The sequence below is a fragment of the Spea bombifrons genome, chromosome 2, assembly GCF_027358695.1.
Source record: "Spea bombifrons isolate aSpeBom1 chromosome 2, aSpeBom1.2.pri, whole genome shotgun sequence".
NCBI classification, from domain to species: Eukaryota; Metazoa; Chordata; class Amphibia; order Anura; family Pelobatidae; genus Spea; species Spea bombifrons.
The window spans coordinates 91,190,132-91,218,017 of record NC_071088.1 but is presented as its reverse complement, the minus strand read 5'-3'; the positions used below and the strand labels follow the sequence as shown (position 1 = coordinate 91,218,017).

Below are 27,886 nucleotides of genomic sequence, written 5' to 3'. Positions count from 1 at the left end.
AGAGAGGTGAAGAAAGGCTCGTCTTTCTCCGTATATCCATCTGCAATATTCTGGCCTCTTGGAGTACTTCCGCAAAAGGGCAGACCACCATGGGGACAGCCGCTCCCCTGTTCAATGGGGGAAGATGATGCGCACGAAGGCTTAGCTCCTTTTGTGGAAGTACCTGGATAATGGAGCGGATACCTGGGAGGCAGGAGAAGAAATGAAGCTGATGAAAAGGAGACAGGGACACAAAAGCATAGGGCGAAGAAGGTAGGGAGACATTGACAAACAATGGAAGAGAATAAATGTTTGTGCGAGAGAGTATTAGCGTGAGAGAGTGTTTTTGATGTTTCCTCCAATAGGGTCATCTTGTATTCAGGCCTTTTCTTTTTTCTTTCATTTTTCCCAAAGTTTGGGATCTTGGGGGGTCGTCTTGTAATCAAGGCTGTCTTTTAATTGAGCAAATGCGATATATTTTCTTTTACCGTCATGTACAGCAAATAACTTGAGATCAATTTAAAGGGGTAACGATGCCCACATCACTAAGATAAACAGTAAAAAGAGTGGACTTAAACTCCTTGCAGATCAGTTCATACAGAAACACTGCTCAAAAGCACGGGGGGGGTATTATTAATACCCCTTTAAAAGCAGAAAATTCCCAAAATGTAAGTATTTCAGTAAAAATGGTATGCCATTTAATATATTTACATTTATTAACTGTATTTAGCAATATGACAATTAAACCAGATAGTCCTATTACTGAAAGGAAAGCAAATGTATTCATACTGTGAAAAAAAAAATCTACAAACAATATTAAAACAAACCACCATTGCATCCAAAATATAAATGTTTATTTATAAATATCTGTAACAAAACAATACAATCAGTATAAAATACAGAACTTCAAAACCACAAAAAGGAAATAGAAATGACAATAACCATTAAAAAGTTTGCTTTTTTTTCCCGAAATCAGGTTTTTGACTTTTTTGAGCGTTTTTTGATAACAACTTTTCAGGCTTCTCATTAAAATGCTCATTTAGCTTATAAAACCTTGTAAACACAATGAATTAAAAAACATCAATAATAAAACATTAATTTAATAAAGTAATAGTCACACAATTAATTAATATGGAACACTCCCCGCATCCCACACAAAAACAAAATTTGCCACACCAAATATTTGAGGCATTTCAAAGGGATAAATGTATTAAAGGAAACGATAAATTATAATATATAATTGAAATGTTCATTTTGCCTTCTAAGCTATATAGATTGTTTGTTAGATTGTAAGCAGGGCAATCTTTACCTTATGAACTGGTTTCTCTCTTTTACCCTGAGTATTGCCACAAAGTATGTAAAGCGCTGCTTAAATTGTTGTTGCTAAATACATTATTTAAAAAAAAAAAATAACTATTTCGATGCTTGCAGTCTTGTATATAAAAATATATATATATATATATATATATATATATATATATATATATTTAATACGCCAATTAATAAATGCAATTATCACAAGCTATAAGTGTTTTGCAATGTGTGGATATAGTGATTAAAATCCTACATAGGTGGTCCCAAAAAGTAATAGAAATGTAATAATTTCATCATCATGGTAGATGCTGTTGATATATCGAAGGCTTCACTATATATATATATATATTATTAAAATATAAAAGATTTATTTCTGCATGGTCCATCCCAAATCTTTGCCCTGGTAGTTGATAGAAGGTACTTTATACTATATTAGAAATATTATTTTTTTTTACTGTATATGCATAATTTATATTTATTGTGATGTTTTAAATATAGATTGATGTACTGATATAAATCTATAGATCCGATAAGCACTGGTTGTGTAAACGATGTGTAGGTAGTAAATTAGATTCAATACACTTCAGTAAAATGTATCGAATTTACATGAGATATATATATGCATGACAACACAGGGTGAATGCTAGAATTTCTTCCCGTTACTACTCCTTGGGGTAGTAACCAGTGAGGTATTTATCACGGGCCTGACCCAGGGCAGCGCCCCCGGCCACGATGTCATCTGAGGAGCATCGCATATGATGTCATATGCCGGCACTCTGACTCAAAGGCACCTTTTAAAGCATATTATGGAGGGTGTGCCAGCTTATTCAGCAGAAACACACCAGGGGTCTGGTCATCCAAGACAGGACCCCCCCCCCGGGTTTTGCGGGGCCTAGTCTGAAATACATCACTGGGTAGTACTGTAGACACCAACAGAATTAAAAAGAACCAAAAAGTTGATCTCATTGTTGTCATAATATCAATTGTTTCACAAAACTGTTTGCAGCTTCATTAAGAATTCTAGTGAATTTTAAGCCTGCTTCTTCATGATGATTTTAAGCCAAACGTTATCTTGTGTCCATTCTAGAAGTCTCTGAAGAATGAACTCCTGCAAGACAAGAAAAGAGTACTGGTATGATACAACATTATTAGTACGCACAAATTGCAAATGTTCTATGCGGACAGAAAAACAAAAGGTCTCAATTCAGTGACTCCATGTAAATTAGAACTGATGTTAATGATGTTTGAAAACGCATGACTTTTAATTCTACTTCCTGCCTCATCCCAAAATTGCGGCCAGGACTTCTATACGGCAACCGCTAAAAATCTACCTTGCAATGAATAGAAAATAATGCAATGCGGCAGGGAATGTAGAGTAAATCTATACGTTTACACAGGCTTAGTTATTAACAAAACACATTTAGGGCGATGGCTACTTGTACACTTATAGATCTTCACTTTCATCCTAATCATTGAAATAAATAGAATTATATTTGTTGATACATAGCATAGAATATATGTAGAAGTAGAATACTGTACATCTTTCCTACTGTTTTTTTTCTTCAGAATATCATACATCATTTGAGTTTTTATCTATAAGACCCTTGGGTACTTTTGTGTGCAACCAATACATGCCTACGTACCTTTCTATGTTTCTCACAGGAGATCTAGAGAGACGCTCAGGGGACCGGAAAAAGCGATTCGGTGATGCTCTTGAAGGACTTAGAGAACTTCTCAAGGAAGAACTTGCCTGGTGTGGATATGTTTGACGTCGAAGCTCCTTCACTGCACGCTCCCTAAGGACAAACAAAGCAACATTTATTATCACAAATGGAAGAGATCCAGCAGATTAAAGCTGAGAAGGCGTCCGTGCTCTACGACCTGACGTCAACACGTTAAAGTCGACTCAGGAAAAGAGCTTTAAAACCGTCAGCTCTGCTCTAATGGAAAGGGTATGGAAATTCTAGTTCCGATGAAAGTACTGTGTGTTCTTAGGTTTAGTCATGTAATAAGCATGTCTTTTCCTGTATCGTTTGCAGCTTCAGAGGGAACTAGAAACATCACATTCAGAGACAGAACTTAATATATATTAATGCTGATAAAATGAATATTAGAATATTTGTATATTTAATCAGGTGCAATGTTCATGTGGAAATTGTATCCCTTTTGAGAGAGTAAAATGTTATTTTCTCTCTATAGAGATGACATGTTTTAAGAACGATTTGGAGAGACAGAGTAAAGGGTGGGAAACCCTGAGATTTCAATGTAGTCTGTCAGTCGTGAACAGAATATCCAGAATCAGGATAACAAACCTGACAGAATGTGGGAGGCATTGAATTCAGACATCTCATCATGAAACACTCATGGTGTGAAGTAAATGAAGTTCACATACACTTGCCTTTCAAACTGTTCCGTTGACAGGTGTCTTCTCGTGATTTCAAGTTCGGTGTCCTGCTGCGTTATTCTATTCCTCAGCTGGGAGGATTCTCGACTCTGGGTTTCACTTAAATTGAGAAAAAAAAGTAATTCTTCACTTTAATGTAAAAAACCTGCCTTTTAATTACTTAATCACCTATGGTTAAAAAAAAAAAAACACGCTGCTTGTAGCTAACCAACATTCCCATCCTAAAGGAACAGAAAACAATAGCAGATAAGAATCATTTGGCCCATTTAACAAGTCCTTGGAATTGGCTTAGCTTCAGGATAGCTTTATGTCTATACCATGCATGTTCAAACTTCTAGCACTTCTGCTGTGAGGCTGCTCCACTTATCTAATACCCTCTTCATTAAAGTAAAACTTCCTAAAATGACATCTAAAAAGCCTCTGAAACTCTAGTTTGAGATTGTTCTAACATTTCTTCTGCGTTGATATAAACGTCCCTCCTGATTTTAAAAAAAATAATTTTATGTATTTAAAGGTTTCCTTCAAATTATACAAATTTGATGTATTCAAAAATGTAAATAAACTATGATTTCTATGAGCTTGTCAACCTGAGCTGTGTATTTTGAACTTTTAGATCCCCAGTAAGTTGTGTCAAGCTGCACTCAGCAGCTATCGAGCATTGTTAAGTAAGTCTCCTGATTCACTAAGAGTTTGACCAGCAGTAAGTATTCTTTTTACATGACTGGCCGTGTGAAAATGCCTTGCTATAGCAGATTGACGCACATTAGGATCTTAAATATGACTAAGTTGGCTTTAAGGGATACATAAGCTGCCTACATGGTCCACTAAACACCATATCTAAATATACTCGTATAATATGGCAGGATAACAAATTTGTGAAAATAATTGTACAAGTCTGCGTCTGTTACATCTATAGTTAAAAGTTTTACTTACAGTTTGCTCTCTGCCAAAATGAGTTTTTCTGTAAGAAGCTGAAGTTCAGAGCCCAGCTCCTCGGCCCGTAAGTGCGTCTGGTATTCTTTTTCCTGATTAGACGCCAACAAAGATTCCAGATTCTTTATGGATATTCGCTCGCTGGCCAACTGCTTCCTCAAAAGTTCTGTCTCCGAACGTGATGTTTCTAGTTCACACTGAAGCTGCAAACAACACAGAAAAAGGCATGCTTACTACACGAGTAAACCTAGAGCCCTATGGTACTTTCACATGAGCTAGAATTTCCATACCCTTTCCATGTCCTGGGATTTAGAGCAGAGCTGGCGGTTTAAAAACTCTTTTCCCGAGTCCAGCTTAACGCAGAGTTCTCGTGTTGAGGCCAAGTCACTGAGCACTGAAGCCTTCTCGCCTTTCATCTGCTGGAGCTCTTCCTCCATTCGTGATATTGCTTTTGTCAGGGAATTTATCCGAGACTTGTAGGACTGCTCAGAGGTAAGATGCTGGAAAATATTTGTAGATTTTTGTTATAACAATAAACACACGTATACAGACACATTACAAACAAAAAAACATGTAATAAAAAAATGATGATTTGCTGTTCACATTTAACAAGAATTATCTTGTACTATTACTAAAATTACAATAAATCATGGTTCCTGTTACAATGCAGATCTCCAGTCTGTGTGCATTTAGGTGGCAGATAGCTGCGTTATAAATGAGCTTGATTTTCTTGCGAATATCACATGGATTCGCAGTGTATTCCCAAATAGTAGCATGGATCACAAAATCTGACCAGAAATACATGATTACTTCTCCAATCTATCACAAAGCTGACCGTAATTACTCAAAGCTGTCCCTACCACTCAGGTTTTTTTTTTTTTTTAATATAACCTATTATTCTTGGTTATTTAGTCAGGGTGGGCTGCCATAATTAGGGTTACTACATGAACAAAACTGTAAAATGTAGAAAAAAGTGACATTTGTTTTAACCGCTTAATCTTGGGATGTACTATTATGTATTAAGGATCATGGGCTAGATGACCAAGACGACTTAATACTACAACCTAAGATCTTTTGCACAAGCGGGGTATTTCCCCACCGGTACACAGGGTGTCCGCAGGAGCCAGAATCGCTAACAGATGAAATGTACTGGTGCTTGCGCAAGGACTTGTTATACTTAAATGAAATTGAATGTCTGTCTAAAGTTCTGTTTGTGCTTTCTCTGCCGGCAGTGTCAGTTCAAAATAAAATAGTTCCCATAGGGAAGATTGATCACTGGAACTGCAATCAGCTGATTACTCTGTGACCAAATGCAAATATAAAAAAAAAAAAAGAAAAGTAACTTAAACAAGGGTTGCCACCATGACATCATAAGCAGTGACATCAGAAAGATCCCTGAGCTCTATAAAGAACGCCAAAAAAGATTTTTTTTTTTTAAAAAGTAATAAATAACAATAATAAAAAAGGTAAAAATAGGTGCCCAAACACATCGCTCCCCTGCCACTAAAAACATAAATAAGAAATCCTTCTTTGCCCTCAATCCCAAAATTATAAAACAGCAAAAAGCTGTGTAGTATGAAAAAGGTATCAAAAGGCCTATGTCCTTGAGAACACAATATATAAATTGTGTGGGTGCGCTAAACATAAAAAGGTGGACCATGATTAAATAAACATAGTAAAAAAAATGTAAAAAAATATAGTGGGAACACCCCTGGTCATGAAGTTCATAAAGATTTTTGAATAACTTCAGTAATAATCCCTTAGTCTTGGGGCAACGTTTTTTTTTTATATGTTTAAACGAGGTGTGGGAAGCATCTCCGTCTTATATGATGATTTCAATGCTATTTTACTAAACAGAGCCCATTACTACTTACTGTTGATAAATGAATACGTGGTATAATTCTGCACATAATCATTCATTTCAAGTATTGCCAGCAGTAATGCACTGTCAATGTGAACCAAAATATGTGCTAGTGTGAAAATAATATAGGATCCTCCTATAATTCCCTGGTGGAAATCGCAATGTTGTATATATTTGAATATCACAATTTGACGTTGTATCTCTGGGAAACACATGTTGCTTATTTTCTTACTTGTTCAATCTCTGCTTCTAACGATTCAGCTCTTTCCTTGTACCTCCGGCGCTCAGACTCGGCATTCAGAAGCTCCAGTTTGACAGACCTGCATTCGCTTTCTGCTTGGTGGAAATTTTTCTCCCAACTTTCCGCCTGTGAAGTGGCGCTGCGATAGTTATCTAGAAGATCGCGGTTCTCCTTTTCCTATCCGTGCACATCAAAATTATTATTATTATTATTATGGTAATATTTCCAAAACATGTGCAGTAAAACATGGTTGATGAGCTTGGTGTGGAGGAACTCGAGTGGCCCGCATGGAGCCCTGACCTCAACCCCACTGAATACTTTTGGGACTAATTACAATGTCAATAGTGAGCCAGACAAATGATCTTTTGGCTGAATGGGCACAAAAGACCTTAGACACTTTATAAAAATCCCCTTATATTCCCATGGTTTCGGAATGGGATGTCCAACAAGCTCTCATAGGCTTGATTGTCAGGAGGTGGTCTCGATTTAGGGGTCCATTCACTTTACGTCAAAGCTTAGTTAATGAGGTGGACACTGTGCTCCACAGTGGATTAGACTGCCCTGATAGACAAATAAAAAAATCTTGTGTGTGTTTTTCTGCGGAACTGATATGTGTCTGTAGCAAAGTGTTTTTAAGCATGATTATATATGATAATAGGTAAAAAAGAAATGATAGTAATCAGAGAGCAGGGTCACGTCTGACTTACTTTGGAACCAACTGTGTTTTCCAGCCTTGCAACATTTGTAAGGGCATCTTGTAATTTGAGTGTCACGTCTTCCAGCTTGCTTTGACAGTCTTTCAACTTGTGGCTTTGAGCCTAGAAAGCCATAGTGGTAATTTATTTATATTGTGTAATGGATTGAAGAAGAGACAAAAGGGCTTACTGTGGCTTGACCCTTGGCTACCAAGCAAATATTCAAGGTAAAGTCATCAGGGGACCCAACAGGCAAGTTTTTGTATAACCGTGCTGCCCTTATAAAACTGGATTCTGACAGCATGTAAGTTGTATAGAAAATGCTATGCCAGGTTTAATGAGTTTAATTTATAAGCCTGGGTAGAATCCACTGATATACCTCTGGTATGTTTGAACCAGTACTCCCATATGATTAGAATAATTGTATTTATGGTTTATTTACCCCAGAGAGTATATTATTTGCATGCAACAATTAAGCAACTACATACATAGTTCTTAAAAATCACAGTGGAAAACATTTTGAGGAAAGAAAATATAAGAGTTCTAGCATCCATGATTTACTTCCTTAAAATAACATAAAAGGGTAAGTGAAGTGAGTTTTGAATGTCTGAAATGAAATGAAACAGTTTAATAAATGTTTACCTGCATCTCCGTTTTGCTCTTGGACAGCTGCTCTTGCAGACGGATGTTCTCCTGAGCTACCTGTTCCCTGTCGCGTCCGGTGCGAGAGAGTTCATCACTGATTTCATCCATCTGCCGACGGAGCCGGCTGATGTCTTGCTCTTGGCTGCTCAGAATCATGGCAGATTGTCTTCCAATAAAAGAAGAATACGTTTGATCAGAATCACGTGCATGCACTTTATGCAATGTTAATATTTGATCTCTTGAGCAGTATAAAATGTATTCACTGATCCAACTGTACCTAGCTACTACTACTTATGTAGCAATCTGGTGATTTATTACCTGAGTTATTCACTAATGTGACCCTGAGTTTAACTTGGTTACACTAGATTGTAAAACCTGTGTTAATACCCGGCCAGATCAAGGGCAGGCTGGTTAAAAATTCAATTTGGAAGGAACATGCTGTCATCTTGGCCCTCTACTGGGTTTATATAGTTTACATTCAACCCGACTGCACCCAGCAGTGTGTTGACTAACTGGTCGTGCAGTGGAGTCTGGATGCTCTTTGTCAATGGGATCATATAAGTATGTTAATATTATTATTATTTATTATTTTATATAGCGCCATTAAATTCCGTAGCGCAATATATACTCTTCATTGGCAGTTCTGTATGGGATACTATACTATTGATCATTTAACTAACCAGCTAAAATAGAAAGAATTGGTAAATAGTTACCTGCATGAACTCTTTAAGTCTTAAAGGAAAACACATAGAAGAATTGTTTGCTATAAGAACACATTGGTGAGCAGTTGATAATAAGAGCCCAGGTATGTCTTGTCCCGTAAATATCACACCAATCAGAACAATGTGTGGGAAACAAGCTCAGGGTTGATTTTCACAAATACACTTTCCAACCACCTTTTCAAGGAAGTTTATGCACAAGTGATGATCAAGCATTTTATTATAACCCAATGATTTGCATAGCACCTTACCGTGCAGAACTTTCCACTTCACCAAGTTCCTTTCTTAAGTTTTGAATGGTGGTTTCCTAGACAGAAAATGCATATGTTAGAGTGTCGCATTGGCTGGCGTTCAGGTAGTCATTATCAAGAAGGAGAATGGGTAGAGAATACATTCAAGTTGCATATAGGGAAAAAATGATATGGATCTATAGTGAAGCTTAATCTTCAACTTCACAGCAATAGCTATACAGCACTCTAGTCTAGTCAAAAATCAAAATCCAAATTTCTAAAATTGCTAAAACAAAAACACATAAACGAAGCAATATGTCTATTTTAGCAAGTGTCAAGACATCTTACCTTAAAAGCAATGCTCTTTTCAAGCGAAGAAATAGTTTCTGTCTTCTGGTCAAAGCTGTATGTCAGAGAATCCTTCTCGCTGTCCAGCTGGGAAATAGTTGCCTTTAAGACAGAAATCTCTTCTCGCTGGGAGAGGTTCTGGCTTGTTTGTTCACCTTGAGATGTAAATGATACAGTGATATCTTATTTAGTCTTATTTAATAATAGTGCTACTATGGATGTGGCCTCAATTAATATTCCAGGCTTTTCATGGTGCAAATTAAACAACCATGACTACTCGAGTTGCAACTGAAGAACATAAAACATCAGTGCTGTATTCTGTTACTTGTTAGGATAATCTGCCAAATCTGGCTTCAAAAGAAATTGTACTGCTGCATTTATGACAAGAAACCATTAAAATTAAAGATTTAAATGTATAAATTACTTTATTTGTAGGCATAATACCAGAGGACTATACATGTGTTAATCACCCTAGGGTGCCCTCATCACTAAAGGGGACAAAGCGAGGACCTATGTAGCATTTTTCCTGTCTCTATTTCTGCATGGTCCATCATATACCATGTAATTTATTTTAATAAAAAAAGAATTAAAGTCTTTTTTTCACAGTGCCTATGTCTATTTACCAATCTTATTTTCCAGTCTCATAGTTTTCTCCTGTGCAAGTTCCAGCTCACTTAGTTTCATTGAGAGGCGCCGTTGAGTTTCCTCCAAAGACTGCTCTGTCTTTTCATTCAATAGCCTGTGAATGGTACGCAATACTTTTTTTTTGCCAGCATATAGTTGCTTTATTCTGCATTGTATACACATATGAGCAGCCCACAGGAAAACAGCTTCCTAGATTAGCAGATGTGCAACATTTGAAAGCTAATTTGGAGGTTATGGGGTCTTTGAAGTGTACCTTAATGAGTCGAGCTCTGATTTCCGCTGCATTAACTCATGTTCTGCTTCCATCGCACGTCTTGTCGTTATTTTAATTTCATTCTCTAGAGAGCACACGGTCTCTTTCAGGGCTGAAAGTTTACATTTGTGTTCCACACACTCATCTTCTACCTATATGGAAAATCATCATTGTGACATATTAGTCTAAATAATGAAAAAAGTTCTTGCATAATACCATAAGCTGTGCCTTAGCTTGTAAGCATGCATCGCACATTTTTATACACAAAGCAGTCAAATACGTACAATTCGAATTGAACATTGTAACTCTTCCACACTCTGCTCCAAGTGAGCTCTGTCATTAATGGCTGTCTCTTGAGAAATCTGAGAAAAGAAATAAACACTGATAAAAGCCCCTATAAGTGTGTTAGGTGTTATATTAAGTTGACAATTCACAAGGTTATTCTTATGTCAATTCTGCCCTTAATTAGTAACCACAAAAAAAAATAAAAAAATAAACTCACGGGTACTGGGTGTATGTAGAATAAAGTAGAAGACAGTTATCATTAAATATAATGATATATAAGAACTCCTTAGCTTGTGCTTTTTGCTTTCCAAGCTGTGTAATTAAGTTGGAGATATTTAGTGTGATTCTAAATTTCCATTTACCCAAGATGGGTTAAAATCAATGTTAAAAGATCGCTATTCAATAGCATAGAAAATAAATAACTATTCTAACTACGCCGACACAGGCTACCCGAACCAACCAAGCCACAACGACCACTTAACAATAGGTGAGAAACAATACAATCGGGAACTATAATCACACGGAAACTGAGCAGTGGTATATTCAGGCTGCTGGCTGCCTGACCCATAGGCATAGACATCCATAATGTAACTGGGCCGGTTACAGGGGAGATCTCTGATCACCAGAAGTCCTTTAGCCATCTTACACTTTAATTTCATACCGTTGGCATAACAAGTTCAGATCAATGAAAAATGTTCTTTGGTTAGTAGGGCCTTTACCTATTCACTGTCTATATCATACCATATGCAACTAACAATGACCCATAGGCTTGATGAGTGTGGAAACATTTTATACCTTTAACCTTTCTCGAAGGCTGTCACGTTCAGTGGTCATCCTGCGTAAGTCTGAAATGGCACTGTCACGTTCAGATTCCACGCGCCTCAAGATGGACTGAGCTGTCAGACTTGTTTTGGGGGTTTTGGGGGATTTTAGAAGCTCTCTTCGAAGCTGTGCTATTTCTTGCTGTGCCTGATACAGAAGAAGAAAAAAAATATGGTACAGATCTTTCAATTATAAAAAACTTTTTATTCGTGCAACAAGCCACCATACAAACTAGTCACTGACTATGAAATTAATAATAATGATATGTTTATAAATGGAAGAAATATAGGAAATATTTATTACAAATATGTTATATGCCATACATATATCATAAAACGTAATCCAAGTGAAAAACATACCTTTTCATAAAGCATGATGGTCTTGTCGCGCTCTGATGTCAGAACTTTCACATTTCCCTGTATTTCTGCCATATGTCGCTCATACTTCTCTAGCATGGCTTGGATGGCATCTCTTTCTTTCAAAATTTTCCCCAGTTCAGAATCCAGCTGGAAAGACAAGATTACAAAGAAAAATGATGTGTAAAGTACAGTATAACGGATATACAAAATATGCATTATGTAGGTTTGAGAGAAGCCTTTATACCAGGGAGCGGAAATATTTCCTGGACATAATCAAGGGATGGTAAATTTATAACAATTTAATTGTTCATGTTACATCAATCCACCTAAAATCTCCCACAGTGCATCATTATGTGCCATTTAAAGAGACAATACAATCCAAAAATCTAATATTATGTGTCTGTTTAATTTGGCTCTATAATAAGATTATAATTGGTTTTATTTATACACATGGTTACATGCTGTTATTTTAGACTATTTCATCTAATACACATATATACTTGAATACACCTTAGTTTTTAAGTTTATGGTAAATTAAATGAGACCTTATTTTGCTGAAAGATAAAATATTTTGTGAATTAAATGTCTCCAACCTGAGAGGTGATACGTTTGGGACTACGACTTCGTCCGCGCAGCATTTTTCTCATATTTTCTGCTTCCCGCTTGTAATGATCTCTTTCTTCCTCCAAAGTCTTCACAAATGCATCAAGCTTAGAGGGAGCCATTGCTTTACTCTTTTCTTTTGCCAGAACATTATTTTTCTCTGTTAAAATTGAATGGAATCAGTGTTCACGTTATCAATAAAAAATAAAATACTGATGCTCAATTCCAGGTCTCTGGAAGATTCTGCTTGACTTAAACTAGAAAGCAGGGCATCTCTAAGGTTTTTACTCCCGGAGAAGTGCAAAGTTTTTTAATGTCTTACCTGTTTTCTCAGCTTTCTCAAGTTTCTTGGTCAGTCTATCTTTATCTTCTTGTAGCTGGTCTAAGAGAACGTTCAAGGTCCGGTTCTCCTCCTTTTGTTCTTTCAGGCTCATTTCTGCTTTTCCTAAGTGTTCTTTGGCCATGTCAGCTTCCTGATTTTTAGTTCCAAAAACATTTCAGATGATCATGCTTTTCACCATATTGTATTCAGTAAGAAATCACATGAAGTTATAAGGCAACACTGCACAAAATGTAGTAGGCAAACTTGGTGTCTTCTGGAGTATATCCTATGGTTTGTGCTTTGGAAGTACGCTTAATTAAAATCAATATTAAAGGTTGAAACGTGTTTGTGAGGTACCCTGCAAAAATGTGAAATGGGTTTATTCATTAAAGTGGGGGTTTGCAGGAGATTTGCATTATGAGGAGCCCCAATGAAATTCTCCTGCCAGGAGAGGTTGGTGGCTTTGGTTAATGCATAGTTAAATCAGGGAATAGTTCTCTTGAATGTTATACTACTGACTTAACTGTGCGTTATACAGGATCAGTTAAACCCTTCATGCAAGAAAAGCTCACTGGGTTAGACCTTCATAATGCACAGTAATGTCCAGCAGATGAAACTGCAACTCTCCTGCAAACTCCAACTTACGGTGAATAAACCCCTTAGTATCATAGTATACGATGCAGTACAACACTTTCCATATGAAAAACTCACCAGCTTTACATTGTTTATCAAGAGTTCCAAGTCTGCAATGGTTTTCTGCTGTCTTCTAATTTCACTCTAAAAAGAATTTAAAAAAAACAACACAAAACCCACACAGTTCAATCTGGTTTCATTGGAAGGACCACAGTGACCGTTAAACAATAAGATCGTGCAACTACAAGACTGTTTGGTATTCCAACCAAACAAGCAGGTTATTTTAGTAGGAGATTCTACTCTATACTACACTGTCAAAATAATTTGTGTCATAAATGTCAATAAAAGTTGTCGTATGGGACATGTTGGAGCTGTGTGCTGTGACTTTCAGTATGATTGACGGCATGCTTGGGTTTCCATTTGAAACTTTTCATTGAAATTCGTTTTTGTGTCTATACCTTCCTGGGAGACCAATTATCATGTGGGAGCATGCCTGTGTTTTATTGTCAGTAAGTTGCATCCTCTCCAAATGCTTTTGGAGATTTTTTTCAGATACTCATGTAACAAAAAAAATGTTTGAGACACTGATGCCCTTTATTCAAGTTTTTCATTCAGGTGGAGGCTGTTGTATACAGGTTTCAGAAGTCCATCCATACCAATGGCATGTTAGTCTGCTAGCCAGGGCAATTAGCCACCAAGAGGTGTGGGGGGGAGCATGTATGTGGAATGTTTCACAAAGAGAGGGGTCTGCAGAGCATGGGGACGCTGGGGGCAACATAAAGACGCTGCCGTGCCCAAAGACATTACTGAAAGTCATGTGCCTTCAGCACAATAGCTTCCTTAACAAGTAGACACAATGGACAAGTGTGCAGACTTGCGCAGCTATATGGCTCTCCACAGTGGCCGGGTTAATGGAATAAAACCTGTGATGCCAGGAGATCGCTGGGGGGCCAGTAACTGAACATTATTTCAGACTGATGATGTTGGAATGGAGAGGTAAAGCAAATTTTAAAGCTTTGAGGTTGTTTGCTCATATACTGTAGTTACCTTTGTATCCTGAAGCTCTTGTTCAGCAGCATCCAGATCGCGCTTCTTGCCTTTCTCCAGCTGCTCTGCTAACTGGTCTAATTCCGTCAGCTCGCTGCACAGCTGTTCATTTTTCCGAGTCAGGACATCAACCTGATCGCTCACCAATTCCTTGTCTTCCTGGAGGTGCAGAATGTGCTGCTCCAGACCTCGGTTGGTATTTTGTAGCTCATCTATCTACAAGAATTTGAGTTATCCAGTTAAATAAATGCACTACTCAATGTCAAAGTAGAATGCACCACATTTAAACCACTAGATTGACATTATAGTTTTATATACAATGGGGCTAGCTAACAATACGCCACCTTCTGCTGAAATACAACTCCCAATAACCCTATCCGACAAGGCTAGATAAGATCTGGTGCCATGTGGCTTAGGGACACCTGGAAACCTTTGATTGCAGATATACCTCCCAATTAAAACCCACTAATTGCTAAACTGGTTTCCACTATCTTTCTGGTAAACAACAAATAATTATCTCCAAGGCAACTAACTGGCCAACTTTCAGATAAGCAAAAAGTTCTACCATAAGGAAAAAGTGAATCTAAGAAAGAGGCCAACACACACTGGTTCTTCTTTATTCCTCCAGCACACCGGGCTATTTTTTCCATATCGATTACTGTTAATCAGTAGAACAAAAAGTAGGACTAGCATTGTTTCTCTACTATGAAAAGTGCCACAGTCACAGAATTTGACGGCAGATAAGAACCATTCAGACCATCAAGTCATTTTTCCTGATGTAAAGACTCTTTAATTAGTCCATGATCTTGCCTGTTCTATACATGTTTGAATACCATTTCTGCTGGGTGGCTGTTTTACTTGTCTACCACCCTCTCAGTAAAGGAAGACACAATATTCCATATTGCAAATATTGATCGTACTACCTCTGTCACAGTAAAATATCTGTTTTCAGATATAGCACATCATTTACATTCCCGGGTCTTTTTAATAAGTCCAAGCAAGCCTCCCACGTTGACATATTTTTATTGGAGCAGAAAACATTTCCAAATCTGTCATATAACTTATTTAATAGAAACGACAGCAGCTCGATGCACGTTGAAGCAGCATGGAAGATACAGACAGGGAAGGAGTACTATGTAAATAAACACTACAACCGTAAGGCAGCACCAGCCAAGATTGTCGCCATGGCAACAGAAAGCTGAAACTCCTTCTCCGGTGCTCGCATCTCAGCGCTGTCTAATGAATGGCATACCTCATGCCAAAATGCATTCATTCAGCACTGAGATTTACAGCCACTTTTTATTAACGCTGCAGGACCTGCTGCTTTAATGTAAAAAAAAAAGTCACCACGGACATCTGTTTAGCTGCCATCAGTTACAACTTTGCCAAACGAGTTCCTTAAAGCGCATAAATAAATGCTGAGGTTTAAGAAATGTGTCATAGAAGTGCATGAGATCGGTAAATACCTTAATCTGTAATTCCGTAATCGCCCTGCTCCCAGCCCGGCTTTTGCTGGCCATGGTGAAGGTGATGGCTGCAGCTTCTACTCGCTCTCTGAACCTCAGAAAGCTTCTTCTCTTCCCAAGATCCGCCTTCTCGTGGGGCTGACCCCCAACTCCCGCACTTTCCACTTCTTTCCCTCCTCACTAACCTCCTTCAGTTGTCAGGGTAGTTGGCTGCTGTAAACACACGCCTCACACCATCCCCACCCCTACCATAGGGACTCCACGGCAACACCCAGGGCCTTCATGGTGCTTCATATTGTGCCATGCTGAGGGGCTAGCAAACACTGCGATGTGGCAAACGCCCCCAAGGCTGCTATCATTCAATGTTTTGAAGCCACCAGATTTGTTGTGTGTGTGTTTTACTTGTAATGCCAAAAAAAGCCACTGTTTTGGACGTTGTGTGTCACAAACACACCTAAGACACAACACCTAACATTAGACATGATAGTGTGTATAAAAGGAATAGCCAGCCTTTATAACTACGGTACATGTGACCTCATGTGTGGTGGATGCGATACAGCACTTCATTTAGTATGATTTTTTTGTGGGGGAAAAAATTATATTTTCTGGTGTCATTTTGCACTTTTTCGTGTCGAGGAAGAAGAAAAATGTTGCAAATTACTTCATAAACTGTTGTTGCGATCTCAAAATGGAGATGCTTTTCAGTACTTGCAATTTTGAAACCTTTATACCTACTTTCGATTTTACCGTATTTGTTTGATTACAAGACGAGTCTGATTATAAGATAACCCTCAAACTTTGGATCTTATATAAAGAAAAGGCCTGGATATGAGACAACCCTATGGGGGGAAAACATTTATGTGCGGTAGTGTGGGGTGGTAATTTAATCCGTATTTCATGTGTTCGAAAGTTTGGATACTCGGCCACGAGTAGCACATTTTTAGGAACAACATGTCCCATGATGGTCTACCAACCTTAAGGCAGCCGGACAATCATGGGTTATGTAGTCCACAAAGATTTGCCCGTCATTCAACCTGTTCCTCTCCAGAACTTGTGAAGAGGGGCACAGACTGATAGCCAGGACTGTTCCTTAGTGCCTACATGTCGGAGGATTGGCGGTCTGAAATAAAGATGACCTGGATTATAAAACAAGCTCATTTTTTAGATGATTGTTTTCCCCCCAAAAACCTAGTAGACCTTATAATAGAGCAAATACAGTTAAACATTAAATTGGGTGTGAAGTACGCTTCTTTTGTAAATGTGTATTGGACAGCAGCGTATAGCATTTACTTTAGGTGTTTGCATAATAAATGGTGGTGGTTGTTACCCTTTGGGGTAAACGTTACTAACCCCGCTTTAAATACGTTTTTGGCAGGTATGGCATTCCGTACAACTAGAAAAGATTAGTTCACTTTATATCAAAGGACGACTCTTGCAATAGCGGCTGTGCTGGTGCATAGTGATGTATTTACCTTCAGTGTTCCCCTAGGTGTAACCCATGGCAGCACCACAACCCCCCCTCCCCGTCCTGTGTGACCTAAAGTGATGTATTCACCTTTAGTGTTCCCCTAGGTGTAACCCATGGCAGCACCACAAACCACCCCCCACCCCGGCCACAGAAGGAAACTGTTAACTTGGTAGTTGGCCCAGCCCTCCATAACTTTAATGAGCTGGTTAGGGGCATCAGGGGTGCCCCTTTAAACCATCCCACTTAGCAGGGTTTCCCCTGGACCTGCCACCCTTGTTGGCCTAGGTCAGACTTTGTCACTGGTAATGCATTCTTCTATCAACAATTAATGAGCTACTTACTAGCTCTGAGGATACATCACAGGACCTAAAATCCTAATATATTTTCTTCCATAGTGTAGAATGTCTCAAGATTTGGGTATTACAGGTGATGGAAATAGATACTGCTGGAGTATTTTGAATGATTCTGTTGATTACATATAGTACTTAAAGCAATATTTCAATCTAGTCTTAGCTAAAATGAGACTTACCTCCTCATGGTCTTTTTCCTTTATTATCGAATCATCAGCAGAATCCATATTTATGGCACAGCAATGAGTGAAGATCTCTTGTCTGTACTACAGAGTCCGCAAGATGAACTAAGTGTGTGCAAACACACATCTAGCAGGGGATTGGTATTGTTGAAAGCTTGCCAGGCTTAACAGGTTTCAACATGCTTCTTAATGGTTACTAGGCTACACATTTATGAGGCTTCTAAAGCCAAGTGTAACTAAATAATGTGTGACCAAATTAAGACCTCCAGTTATATAAAGTTTTTTTTTTTTTTAATTTAGTTATAAATCATCAACTGTAACAATTCTTTAACTACTTTAACTTGCTTGCGTGGTTTAGATTATTATTCTGCTGCATAAACCAAATGAGTTTGAGCTTTAGGTCATGAACTGATAGCCGGACATTTCCCTTCAGGATTTGCAGAATTCATGGTTCCATCACTTATAGCAAGTCGCCCAGGTCCTGAAGCAGCCCCAGCCCATCACACTACCACTTTACCGTGTGCATGAAGTTCTCTTTGTGAAATGCTGTGCTAGCTTTACGCCAGATGTAATGGGACCCATTTCTTTCCACTCCAGTCCACAGAATAAGAACAAAGACTTCATGACCTAAAACTAGAGGGTCAGAGCATTCGATTGTAATATAAGAACTTTTTACTTTATGGAGATGTTAGTAGATAAATGGAAAAGCCCCATTAAAATATAAACAAGCATGAGGCAGGCGTAGGACTCTTAAATCTAAGATTAAGGATTGTTTAGTTTTGAATGAGTTTTATGTGCCAACAAATTCTGTTTCTACGTAAGTCGTGTATGTTTATACTGCTGCCTATGTTTAACCTCTATGAAAGCTCTATATAGCGTTTCCGCAAACAATTGCTATGTACAGAACAAATCTGCACCATGCCTTATGCCAGGGAAACGCATAAGGTCTCTTTCGGACATGCGTCATTTATTAAACGTGACATAAGGAGGAGTGATGCAGAGGTTAGAATTTAAGATTGTAACCCTTACCCATATAAAATGTATTCTAAATACCAAAATATCTTGATTCATCACATTATTCATTATAGGGACAGTGAACTATATATTTTTAAAAATGTATATGTTAATGCTTATACCGACACACAAATGATTTCATATCTCGTCAAGGAATTTCATGAAAGACTTTATATATACATGAGGTTAATGGATTATATTCATATAAACCTTTGCTGCAGCTTACAGAGGGTTGAACCATTCCCAGGGAAAATCTGAGGTTCTACATTGTCTCAAATTCAGATGGTGACACTGAGTTATGTACAATAATGTAAATTGTGCCATTCATGTAAATATATACACGTATGTGTTTCCCGAGTACAATGTCATTTTAGAGACACAACCCAAATACAATACAACACTGACTTCATAGAAAAAAGTTTATTTCAAAAATTACAGATTGCACCATAGACTTCTACTTACTAATACCTTCATGGTGCAGGAATAAGGCATCACAGTAGATTTATCAAATTCTAATGTTTCCTTCGATAAATATTGTCAGCCCTCAGCACATATAGAGGTCAGTAATTAGGTCGCTATGGTTCAATGGATTTTGTTTCAATTGGTTTCAGCTTCTTATGGATCACCAGCTCCCCAGTGCTCCTGAGGTAAGTCTCTGCTATATCCTCCTCTGTCGGAATCCCGTGAGGAAGCTTCAGGGGCTGAATTCTGGGAAAGCAACAGATTTTGTTATATTAACAATTAAGAACATTATAACAGAACATTTACCCCCCCCCGGGGCAATGACGCTGTCCCATGTCAGCCAACACCAGTATTAAAGGGTACTACTAAGAGCGTATGTGGTGAGCTATAGGCAGTGCAGGCCAAAAATGCCTTCAGGTAATGGAAAAAATAGTATAATGTCTAGAGTGAATCTAAAGAGACATGAAAAGGGATGACCTTTTGGAGGTGTTAAGAAGATGAACAAGCATAATCAACAAGGTCTGTTAACCTGCAGGAAGCCCTTACCACTATTATGACCAGAAGAAGCACATTTTCAAGTCATTCACATCACTACATTCACATATAAGAACATCCAATGATCAAAGAGAGTCAAGACTGACTTGTTCCATCAGAAAGATGCAAAACATACATGACGTGATTAGGGAATTACAGTTAATAGTAAACCTCATGGAACGAAGAGAAACTTAGAACCTGAATGACAGAAAACAAAAATATACCAACCTGACCAGATGCTTGACAATTTTAAGTTTTTCGTTGACTGCTGGGATATTTTTGTGAACTACTGGCCTGTGAGCCTAGACAGAAAAAAATAAATTCAGAATGTAAATGAGATGTCAGAGGGACAATTGTGTAGAGTCGCATAAACTTTCAAGACCTCGTGTTACATTTGTTAAGAACAGACATTTGAGCCCTTAAACTATTTGCTTGGTGCTCTGTTTTACTTCCTCAACACAATCAATAAAATGAGTAATAACAACAGTTACCTTTTCCAGTCCCAGAACTTTCAGGATATTTTTTTCCCAGTATGGTCGACCAAGCCCAGATTTTATTCGGGTGACAAGATGAAGCTGGTGTGGTTGCTCAGGATCCCCACCATACTTTTCATGATCCTCAGGCTTTGGCTGAAAGAACTGATCAATATAATGTAGATATATCACTGTATGATATGCAGGAACTACACGTTTAATAATAAAAAAAAAAAAAAACATCTTTAATCTGAAAGTAGTGATAAACATGATAGAAATGCTCCATTTAAAGACAAAGGCATACTTACAATATCACTGGCTTAAGTAGAAACTTCTTAAATAATTATTTTGCAAACACATCAGTTTGGACAAAAATTCTCAAATGTAATAACTGTCGTTTTAGACTAGCGTTAGAAAAACAAAAAAGCCAACAAACTAAATCGTATGGCTGGCTTAAGAAAAGCATTGTTGTGTGTTATTGTCTAGCAAAGCTCCACTGAATAACCCGGTGATATGGAATTAAACGTACACATTGAATTATAATAACTAGCTTGACTTTTAAGGCTTTTATTGACTAAAGTAGAAAGTGTGGGACCAATAACCAAACATGCTATAAAACTCAATACCCTGACTCTTTCACCACAAGGACAATTAACAAACACTTGTCTTACTTCATCGTGATAGCGAGTCTTGGTGAATTTATGGCGGATTCCACCAATCCACATTAGCGAGTATGCGGGATGTTCCGGCACGACCTGAAAATCATTAAAAACAAATAAATCTTAAAAAAGCATGCCGATATAGGAGAGCTCATTATATGCTTACATTTTATATCCACATATATCTATCTGATATAAAGTGTCAAAAAGAAAAAGTTATTTTACAATTTTTAAAACCATAGTATAGATAAATACCTTTAACCCAAAGATGTTTCTTGGCACGTTTCGGCATAAGGCTGCCATTGTCATCGGTGAAAAATCTTCTCACCTGCAACGGATGCAAAAATGATCTTTTACTTACCGGTAATGTTGAGAAATAATTATTGCATCTTCTAAAAATGGAACACGTGTAGAAGAAGCAATGAAGCCGTACAGTAAAAACGCTATTCTAGCCTGTTGTAAATATCTACTAGCCGGCAAGTAAAAAAAAAAAAAAAAAAACTCAGATACCATAGAGACACAGGATTTGATGGGAGATAAGAACCATTTGGCCCATCTAGCCTGCCCATTTTTCCTGATGTAGAGGTATTCCTTGGATGTATCTGAATTTATGCGGGACATCAAATATAGTTTTATCGAAGCCATCTTTGAAATATACAACAAAACCTGCTGGATCAAATTACAGAAAATAACGGATGACTCGTTCCAAACGCTGCATTAACAATACTCCATTAAAGTTAATATACATTAAATTAATACACATGAGCTTAAGTACAATCTTACCACCTGAACTCCATCTATTCTTGTTGTGTCTAATATACAGAATGCAGCAATGAGACTACTTCCTATTTATCCTACCTTTTATCTTTTTAACCGGCGCCTCAGCTCCACAAATCCATAGCAGTGACAGGCATGCATTCGTTTTAGAGGTTACACGCACCCTTGTCCTTTTACTTCCGGTGTCTTCGGAGGACTCCGGCGTTCTGAACAAGAGAAACGCAGTTAGCGTTAACTATGAGATTCTACAGTGTCGCCTCCATGACTGTCTCTAAGTGTTTAGAACTCTGCGAGTCTGAGCTTGACGCCCCAACCCGGAAGTCTCGGCTTGAATTGCGAGTCTGGTAGACAGCACTCGATTGCTGCTCGTACCCGTGCGCGCTCGTAACTGGGGGACTCGGCAGAAACTCGTATAGGAGGTAGAAGGGAGTGCATGGATAACCGTATCTAACCAGGAGGGCAATTAGACTGCCAGCTACGACCTTAAACCCCTTAACTAGACACAAAAGTGAAGTGGTACGCACTACGCAGGACCTTTATAGATGGCTGTGAATATACCAGTTTATGGAAAATACTCTTTTAATCGAATAACTATATTATTCTAAAATCAAGGCATTGGCTAAAAAGATATTCACTGGGGTAGTTTTGGGGGTAAAATACAATACTAGAAAATGTGAGAGCTTCAAATGTGTCTTTCAAAGGTTGCTGGTGTGTATTGTGTTTCATCTGTATGCTTTTATTTTAAGGAGAACTCCAAATATGGATCAAATATTTTTTTAAACCCCCCACCACCACAGGTTGTGGATTGGGAATCCCCACTTCACATTTCCTCAGGTGAGCCTCCCCGGCCTGTACCATGGCTGCGCTGCTTGGGGTGGAGAACGCAGCGAGCGGAGTGCTGAGGAGGGCAGTGGAGCTAGACTCGAAAGGGCGATATCAGGAGAGTCTGGTGTGCTATCAGGAAGGGATCGAGCTCCTGCTTCAGGTTTTAAAGGGTAAGTGAGGGAGCACGGAAAGAAATGGGGGTAACGGTGGGGTGACCACAACGGCCATGTCTTCCAGTACATGTATAATTTTTACATGTTGCTGACCAGCCGTATGGGGGCTGCAAATCCGACTAGTTGGTTCCTTCATTGAGTCTATACATCCCCCATACCGCAGGGCAGCATTATCGGGGCTGGTCAGCAATATGTGAAAATTATGACCGATGTGGTCAACCTAGGGTACGGTGTAAGCAAGAAAAAGGAGGATAAATATGTGCACCTTATACATTATGCACACTAGAAACTGGCGGAGTCCTTGTTTATTTTCATGACCTATATAAAAACAAATCACCAGAATTAGGAATCTGCACTCACTCCCCACAGGAACTCAGGTGCTTAGCTGTGCCAGGAAGGGCCAGCTCCCCAGTAAATCAAAAATAGAAGAAGGCTCCAGGCACGCAGGGGTTCCATCAGACAGATTTATTGTAGGAAACAGACAACAACGTTTCGACCTCACAATGAGGTCTTTATCAAGTAACTTGATAAAGACCTCATTGTGAGGTCGAAACGTTGTTGTCTGTTTCCTACAATAAATCTGTCTGATGGAACCCCTGCGTGCCTGGAGCCTTCTTCTATTTCTATATAAAAACAAAGACATCACTCTATGTAGACCTGATACACCCATTGTCAACACTCGTGGTTTATATGCAACTAAAAGATTTTCTTCTATGGCTAAACACCTAAACCTACATCAAAAAAGCTTTTTTATGCACTCTGGTCAAATGTTTGTTATATCATACATCAGTTTAATTATCAAAATGAATGTCATTTCTTCCATGACAGCCACCCAAGAAGATGCCAAAAAAGTTCATTATAGAAAGAAGTTGAGTGACTACATGGACAGAGCCGAACAGATCAAACATCATGTTCTTAAAGAGAAGGAAGGTGAGCCACAGTTGATCCTGGGTTACGGAAGTTCTCTGCCAAAGGTCTGTAACATGCTGGCTGCAGTGTGATCTACATGCCACAAAATCATTTTGGATGATTAAACTTCTGCTCAAAACATGTCTATTTACATTTCTGGTATACACCTACTGTTTCATTTTGGAGGACTGTGGCAGAAGCCTTATCAGGAGCTGTCTCCAGGTCTTAAGACTAACACTATGTTTTTCTTACTTTTTTTTTCTTACCAACTGGAACAGCAACTTTGAAATGTTTTGATAGTTTGTGTACATTTCAGAAAACATTAAAATGATTTTTGCTTTCTGCTGGCTGTCTGTTCAAATATACCCCACCAAGAAAACATGATTATTTCTGTCCTGATGAATCCTCATCCAGAGATAGATGTGTTGCCTGGCAGCCAGCCGCAAACAGTTAGTGTAGGCAGTAAAGTGAGTGACAGGTGAATGTTTTTCATGCTAAGCAAGATACATTTAAATTCTAAATGTGAGTCACTTTTTTCTGGTTTTACCATCTCCTGATCAAAGTGAGCTTGTAAAAATATATATTTTTTTTAATATTCTAAAATCTAACTACACTGCAACAATGTCTTTTTTTGCAGAGGGAAAATATCACAAGCAAATCAAGATTTTAGAGAATGCGACAGGTTATAGCTATGAAAATCTTTTCAAGCCGTATGTCAATGAAATGCTTACAGAGGTGTGGGTGGAAGACCCTTACATCCGGTATGTGCATCAAGTGAGTAGTAAGGGTAGTATTCAATGATTTGATCATTTTAGTTATTTTACCTAATCTGACCCCCTTTTATATGACTTCTTTCTCTTTTGCAGTTGTATAACTTTTTACGTTTCTGTGAAATGCTTGTCAAGGGACCTTCAAAGGTCAAGAGAATAAACCTGTTAACCTCCATGGACGAAGTAAGCATTTTGTTTAATTTGTCATTAAGCATGATTTTATTATTATGATGTTAGGAAGAAATATAGATAGGTTTCAGCTTAAGGGCAAGCCATGCCAAGACTTTTTTTCAGTAAAAGTTCAGTAATATGGTAGCCTCAGACATAGAAAGACATATTATAAAGCACAATTCAAGAGACTTTGAAGAAATCTCACTGCTTTAACTATACATTATATAACAGAAGCTCGCTGGGATTATCTAGTCATAATGTATAGTGAAGTCGTAGACCCCTGTATGTTGTGAAATATCATCTATGGAAATGGCCATTTAGGACATGCAGCATGCTGTGCCTTGCCCTGCTAGTAATTCATACAACTAAGAAGCCCTCTAACTACTCCACTAACTGTAGTTAAATGGTGAAAGAAGCTCTTTTTGTGACAATTTAATATACTGTAAGTCTGCTTAGCATCTTACACACCGAATAAAATCTAAACTTCTTTTTGGTGCAGGAGAATGGTAAAGCTCTGCAAACTAGTTGCCTACAGGAGATCCAGAATTCTCTCCAGGATTATGGCGTTACCCTGGATGTCGCTTTCTCCTCTTCTATTCACGACCGAGAAATTAGGTATGGGTCTGTCTTGTGTATTGTGTTTTATTTAAGTATTTCTTAAAATATAACATTGTGCAGAAGGGTTAAAGGTATTATTATGTTGTGTTGTAAAAGCATTTACTGGAAACAAAAACTAAAAGCAGCTTTTCAAGGAATGTTGATATGCCCACGAACGTGATGTTCATAATGTATGTTCCTACAGAATAACATATGCATAGAAGGTTGCGAAATGTAAATGTTTTCCTTCTAATTAAGATACCCAGCTTTGACAACATTTCTGTTGCGCATTTTGAGTAAGAGACCTTATAATTATATGTGACTTTGCTCTTTTATTTCTAGAATATTTTGTTTATATAAATTATTGGTGACTTGACGCCATGGTTTGAGTATCAAACATTTTTTTCTTCCCTAAATTTTCAGGTGAAAATACAATCTTCCTGGCTTCATACAATAAGGGAGAACAATTTATCAGCTCCTAAATACTATTAACCGTATATACCTGTAGTGTATTCGAACTTAAGTTGCCTGACCGTTTCTTCTTCCAAATGCACACCACCTTGCGCTAGACTATGCTAGGTTTCATTTATTATATGGTAGCTATGTCGCAAGAGATGGGAACTTGCCGAAGTTTGCCTGGAGTCTTCGGATTTTGCAATGCTCTGGGGCTTCGGGTTAATGTCTTCAATCTGTGGGTGAAGGAGTGGTCAGAAGTCATGCCCCTTGGTATCTAACTGGAGCTAGCCCTCTCTGCCCCTTATCATAGCCACACACATTCCTACCTCCATAAAGCATACAGTCGCTTTTATAAATTGGATTATAATGTGCTTTTGTTTTTGTCTCCTTTTTCTGAATGGCCTATAGTTTGAGGAAACATTTAAATGCCGCTTAACCTTTTGTTAACCAGACTGGTGGTTATAATGCCAGAATATGGTGAGGCCTCAAATGCCAGTTACTGAAAACATGTTTTCTGATTATGACAGGTTTAATAATGGTTGGATGATTAAGATTGGGAGAGGTCTTGATTATTTTAAGAAGCCTCAGGTAAGTGCAAACAATCCCGCATAGGGCCCATAACAACATATAATATCTGTATTTTGAAGTATAACCTTTTGTGCATCTCACATTAAAATGTCTACATTTTGAATTACCCACATTTAGAGATTAAAGAAGATATGATATGAATAAATTCAGTTCCCACAGGAACAATTTCATCGGAACAAATTTCAGTTGTTTTCATTTGCATTTCTTGATTTTATTTTATTCTTTTTTTTTGTTTTTCTCTTTCTTCGGTAGGGTCGTTTCTCTATAGGTTACTGCGACTTTGACTTGAGGCCCTGCCATGAAACATCAGTGGATATTTTTCATAACAATCATACATGGAAGACTTGATGGAAATCTTGTGTTTTGTGGGAGCTGGGGAACAATACTTTTAGGGCAGCTAACAAGCAGTCTGGCCCTTGATATTTATTTTATATAGGGTCTCAGACTTCTCACGCTTTTTAGGTCTTACTGACCCATATGATTAAAGTGCTTGTAATGGCAGCTTAATGTAAAATAAAGCACTCGTCTTTAGCACTCGTCCTGCTCCAGGTTTCTGCCTCATAAATGCATGATTACTCTATACATAGCATAGATTGACCATGACGCACAATTTTGGAACAATTGCTCTTGTATATTTGGTCCCTATGAAAAAGGGGTATCCAGCGCCTCGGACATAATTTGCTTCACCGATGACTTAATAGAACATTTTGGATGTGACTGCCTTTTTAAGCATGCAATTTACGCTGGACCAGCATCCTTTGAATATGCCTTCTATGAGCACAAAAATAGTTATTAGTATTCTGTGATGTATAAATGAAGAACCAATGTTAGCATTGCTATTACCGGTATTTATTTTTAATTTTATTATTATGGGTTTTGGTATAAACCAGGGTTTTTATATTTTTACCAGTGGATCTTTTATAATTCTCAATGAAACATATAAACTTTTAGATTGACTGAGGTCGAAGATAAACCTTGTTGAATTTAAATGATGCCTCCTACTAGTAGTAGTAGTAGTAGGGTAGGGAAAACTCAATAACACATATTCTCTGAAAACCAAAGGACAGTTTGTTCCATTTTTACCATGTGTTAATATTGCTTAAAATGATCATGATCGCATAGCAAATATAAAAAAAATAATTTACTGGTGATTATATTCACATATCATTCTGTAGTTTGGCCAATAATTGATAATATACATGCAGTTTATATGCAACACTATGGAAATTTAAAAATTGATCGGATGTGTCTCGTATATCTCAAACGTAGTCACTGACCTGAAACTAAAATAACTGACTTGACCAATAAAAGCGGTTCTAATCACACTCAATAACGTTTTGCATTTAGGTTTGAGCTCATGAAATGTCTTATTTTACAGGGTATCAATTTATACTGTGGAATTGTGGTCTCTAAATGACAATCTCGCAGTTGTATGTTGATTGGAAACCTATAAGGATTAGCTTGTAAAAGAAGTTGATGAAAACAGAGTTCCTGTCTTATGTTCAGCAAATGTATTTTTGTATGTAATGACACTACAGATTTTGATATAAATGTTTTATTTTATATCATAAGTTTAAATTCATTGATGTTAACAAACTGTATTATCTGAATATTAAAATATTTTACTTTATCTCATGATGCCATCAGATAATTTTATGGAATCGTCTTCCCAAA

At 37.8% G+C, this 27,886-nt stretch overlaps 3 protein-coding genes across 4 annotated transcripts; 1 reads left to right on the top strand and 2 right to left on the bottom strand.

The window, feature by feature from the left end:
• Window positions 1-2,170: 2,170 nt before the first annotated feature.
• On the bottom strand, window positions 2,171-15,952 carry TSGA10 (testis specific 10). Its single transcript, XM_053455162.1, has 20 exons — window positions 15,805-15,952; window positions 14,339-14,554; window positions 13,370-13,435; window positions 12,659-12,809; window positions 12,327-12,496; window positions 11,734-11,880; window positions 11,348-11,521; window positions 10,552-10,629; window positions 10,268-10,419; window positions 9,993-10,108; window positions 9,370-9,524; window positions 9,043-9,098; window positions 8,070-8,238; window positions 7,440-7,550; window positions 6,724-6,909; window positions 4,921-5,130; window positions 4,631-4,833; window positions 3,688-3,796; window positions 2,937-3,085; window positions 2,171-2,401 (listed from the first exon to the last, which is right to left on the bottom strand). Exons 1-20 carry the CDS (start codon window positions 15,856-15,858, stop codon window positions 2,377-2,379), a joined length of 2,697 nt encoding a protein of 898 aa, XP_053311137.1. The 5' UTR covers window positions 15,859-15,952; the 3' UTR covers window positions 2,171-2,376.
• A 3,267-nt stretch (window positions 15,953-19,219) lies between these two features.
• MRPL30 (mitochondrial ribosomal protein L30) lies at window positions 19,220-21,906 on the bottom strand. The gene is made up of 6 exons (XM_053457487.1): window positions 21,805-21,906; window positions 21,202-21,274; window positions 20,959-21,042; window positions 20,306-20,452; window positions 20,043-20,116; window positions 19,220-19,526 (listed from the first exon to the last, which is right to left on the bottom strand). Exons 2-6 carry the CDS (start codon window positions 21,253-21,255, stop codon window positions 19,394-19,396), a joined length of 492 nt encoding a protein of 163 aa, XP_053313462.1. The 5' UTR covers window positions 21,256-21,274; window positions 21,805-21,906; the 3' UTR covers window positions 19,220-19,393.
• A 132-nt stretch (window positions 21,907-22,038) lies between these two features.
• Window positions 22,039-27,159, top strand: MITD1 (microtubule interacting and trafficking domain containing 1). Of its 2 annotated transcripts, none has more exons than XM_053457486.1 (8): window positions 22,039-22,142; window positions 22,521-22,718; window positions 23,550-23,651; window positions 24,268-24,404; window positions 24,497-24,583; window positions 25,071-25,186; window positions 26,152-26,212; window positions 26,465-27,159. In XM_053457486.1, exons 2-8 carry the CDS (start codon window positions 22,580-22,582, stop codon window positions 26,558-26,560), a joined length of 738 nt encoding a protein of 245 aa, XP_053313461.1. In that variant the 5' UTR covers window positions 22,039-22,142; window positions 22,521-22,579; the 3' UTR covers window positions 26,561-27,159. The 2 variants fall into 2 exon arrangements, with proteins under 2 accessions (XP_053313461.1, XP_053313460.1); XM_053457485.1 differs by having other exon boundaries at window positions 22,101-22,239.
• The last annotated feature ends 727 nt before the right edge of the window (window positions 27,160-27,886 follow it).

Bases quoted from the DNA above. Each gene is read 5' to 3' on its own strand.
- TSGA10 (XM_053455162.1), bottom strand. From the start codon at position 15,858: ATGGCCAGCAAAAGCCGGGCTGGGAGCAGGGCGATTACGGAATTACAG. The intron at 11,522-11,733 runs GTATGTTTTTCA...CTTCTGTATCAG, and splicing joins CCATCATGCTTTATGAAAAG to GCACAGCAAGAAATAGCACA. The intron at 7,551-8,069 runs GTAAACATTTAT...ATGGCTTTCTAG, and splicing joins AGAGCAAAACGGAGATGCAG to GCTCAAAGCCACAAGTTGAA.
- MRPL30 (XM_053457487.1), bottom strand. From the start codon at position 21,255: ATGACAATGGCAGCCTTATGCCGAAACGTGCCAAGAAACATCTTTGGG. The intron at 20,453-20,958 runs GTAAGACAAGTG...TATATTGATCAG, and splicing joins AGACTCGCTATCACGATGAA to TTCTTTCAGCCAAAGCCTGA. The intron at 19,527-20,042 runs GTTGGTATATTT...TTGCTTTCCCAG, and splicing joins ATTGTCAAGCATCTGGTCAG to AATTCAGCCCCTGAAGCTTC.
- MITD1 (XM_053457486.1), top strand. From the start codon at position 22,580: ATGGCTGCGCTGCTTGGGGTGGAGAACGCAGCGAGCGGAGTGCTGAGG. The intron at 24,584-25,070 runs GTAAGCATTTTG...TTTTTGGTGCAG, and splicing joins TGTTAACCTCCATGGACGAA to GAGAATGGTAAAGCTCTGCA. The intron at 26,213-26,464 runs GTAAGTGCAAAC...TTTCTTCGGTAG, and splicing joins ATTATTTTAAGAAGCCTCAG to GGTCGTTTCTCTATAGGTTA.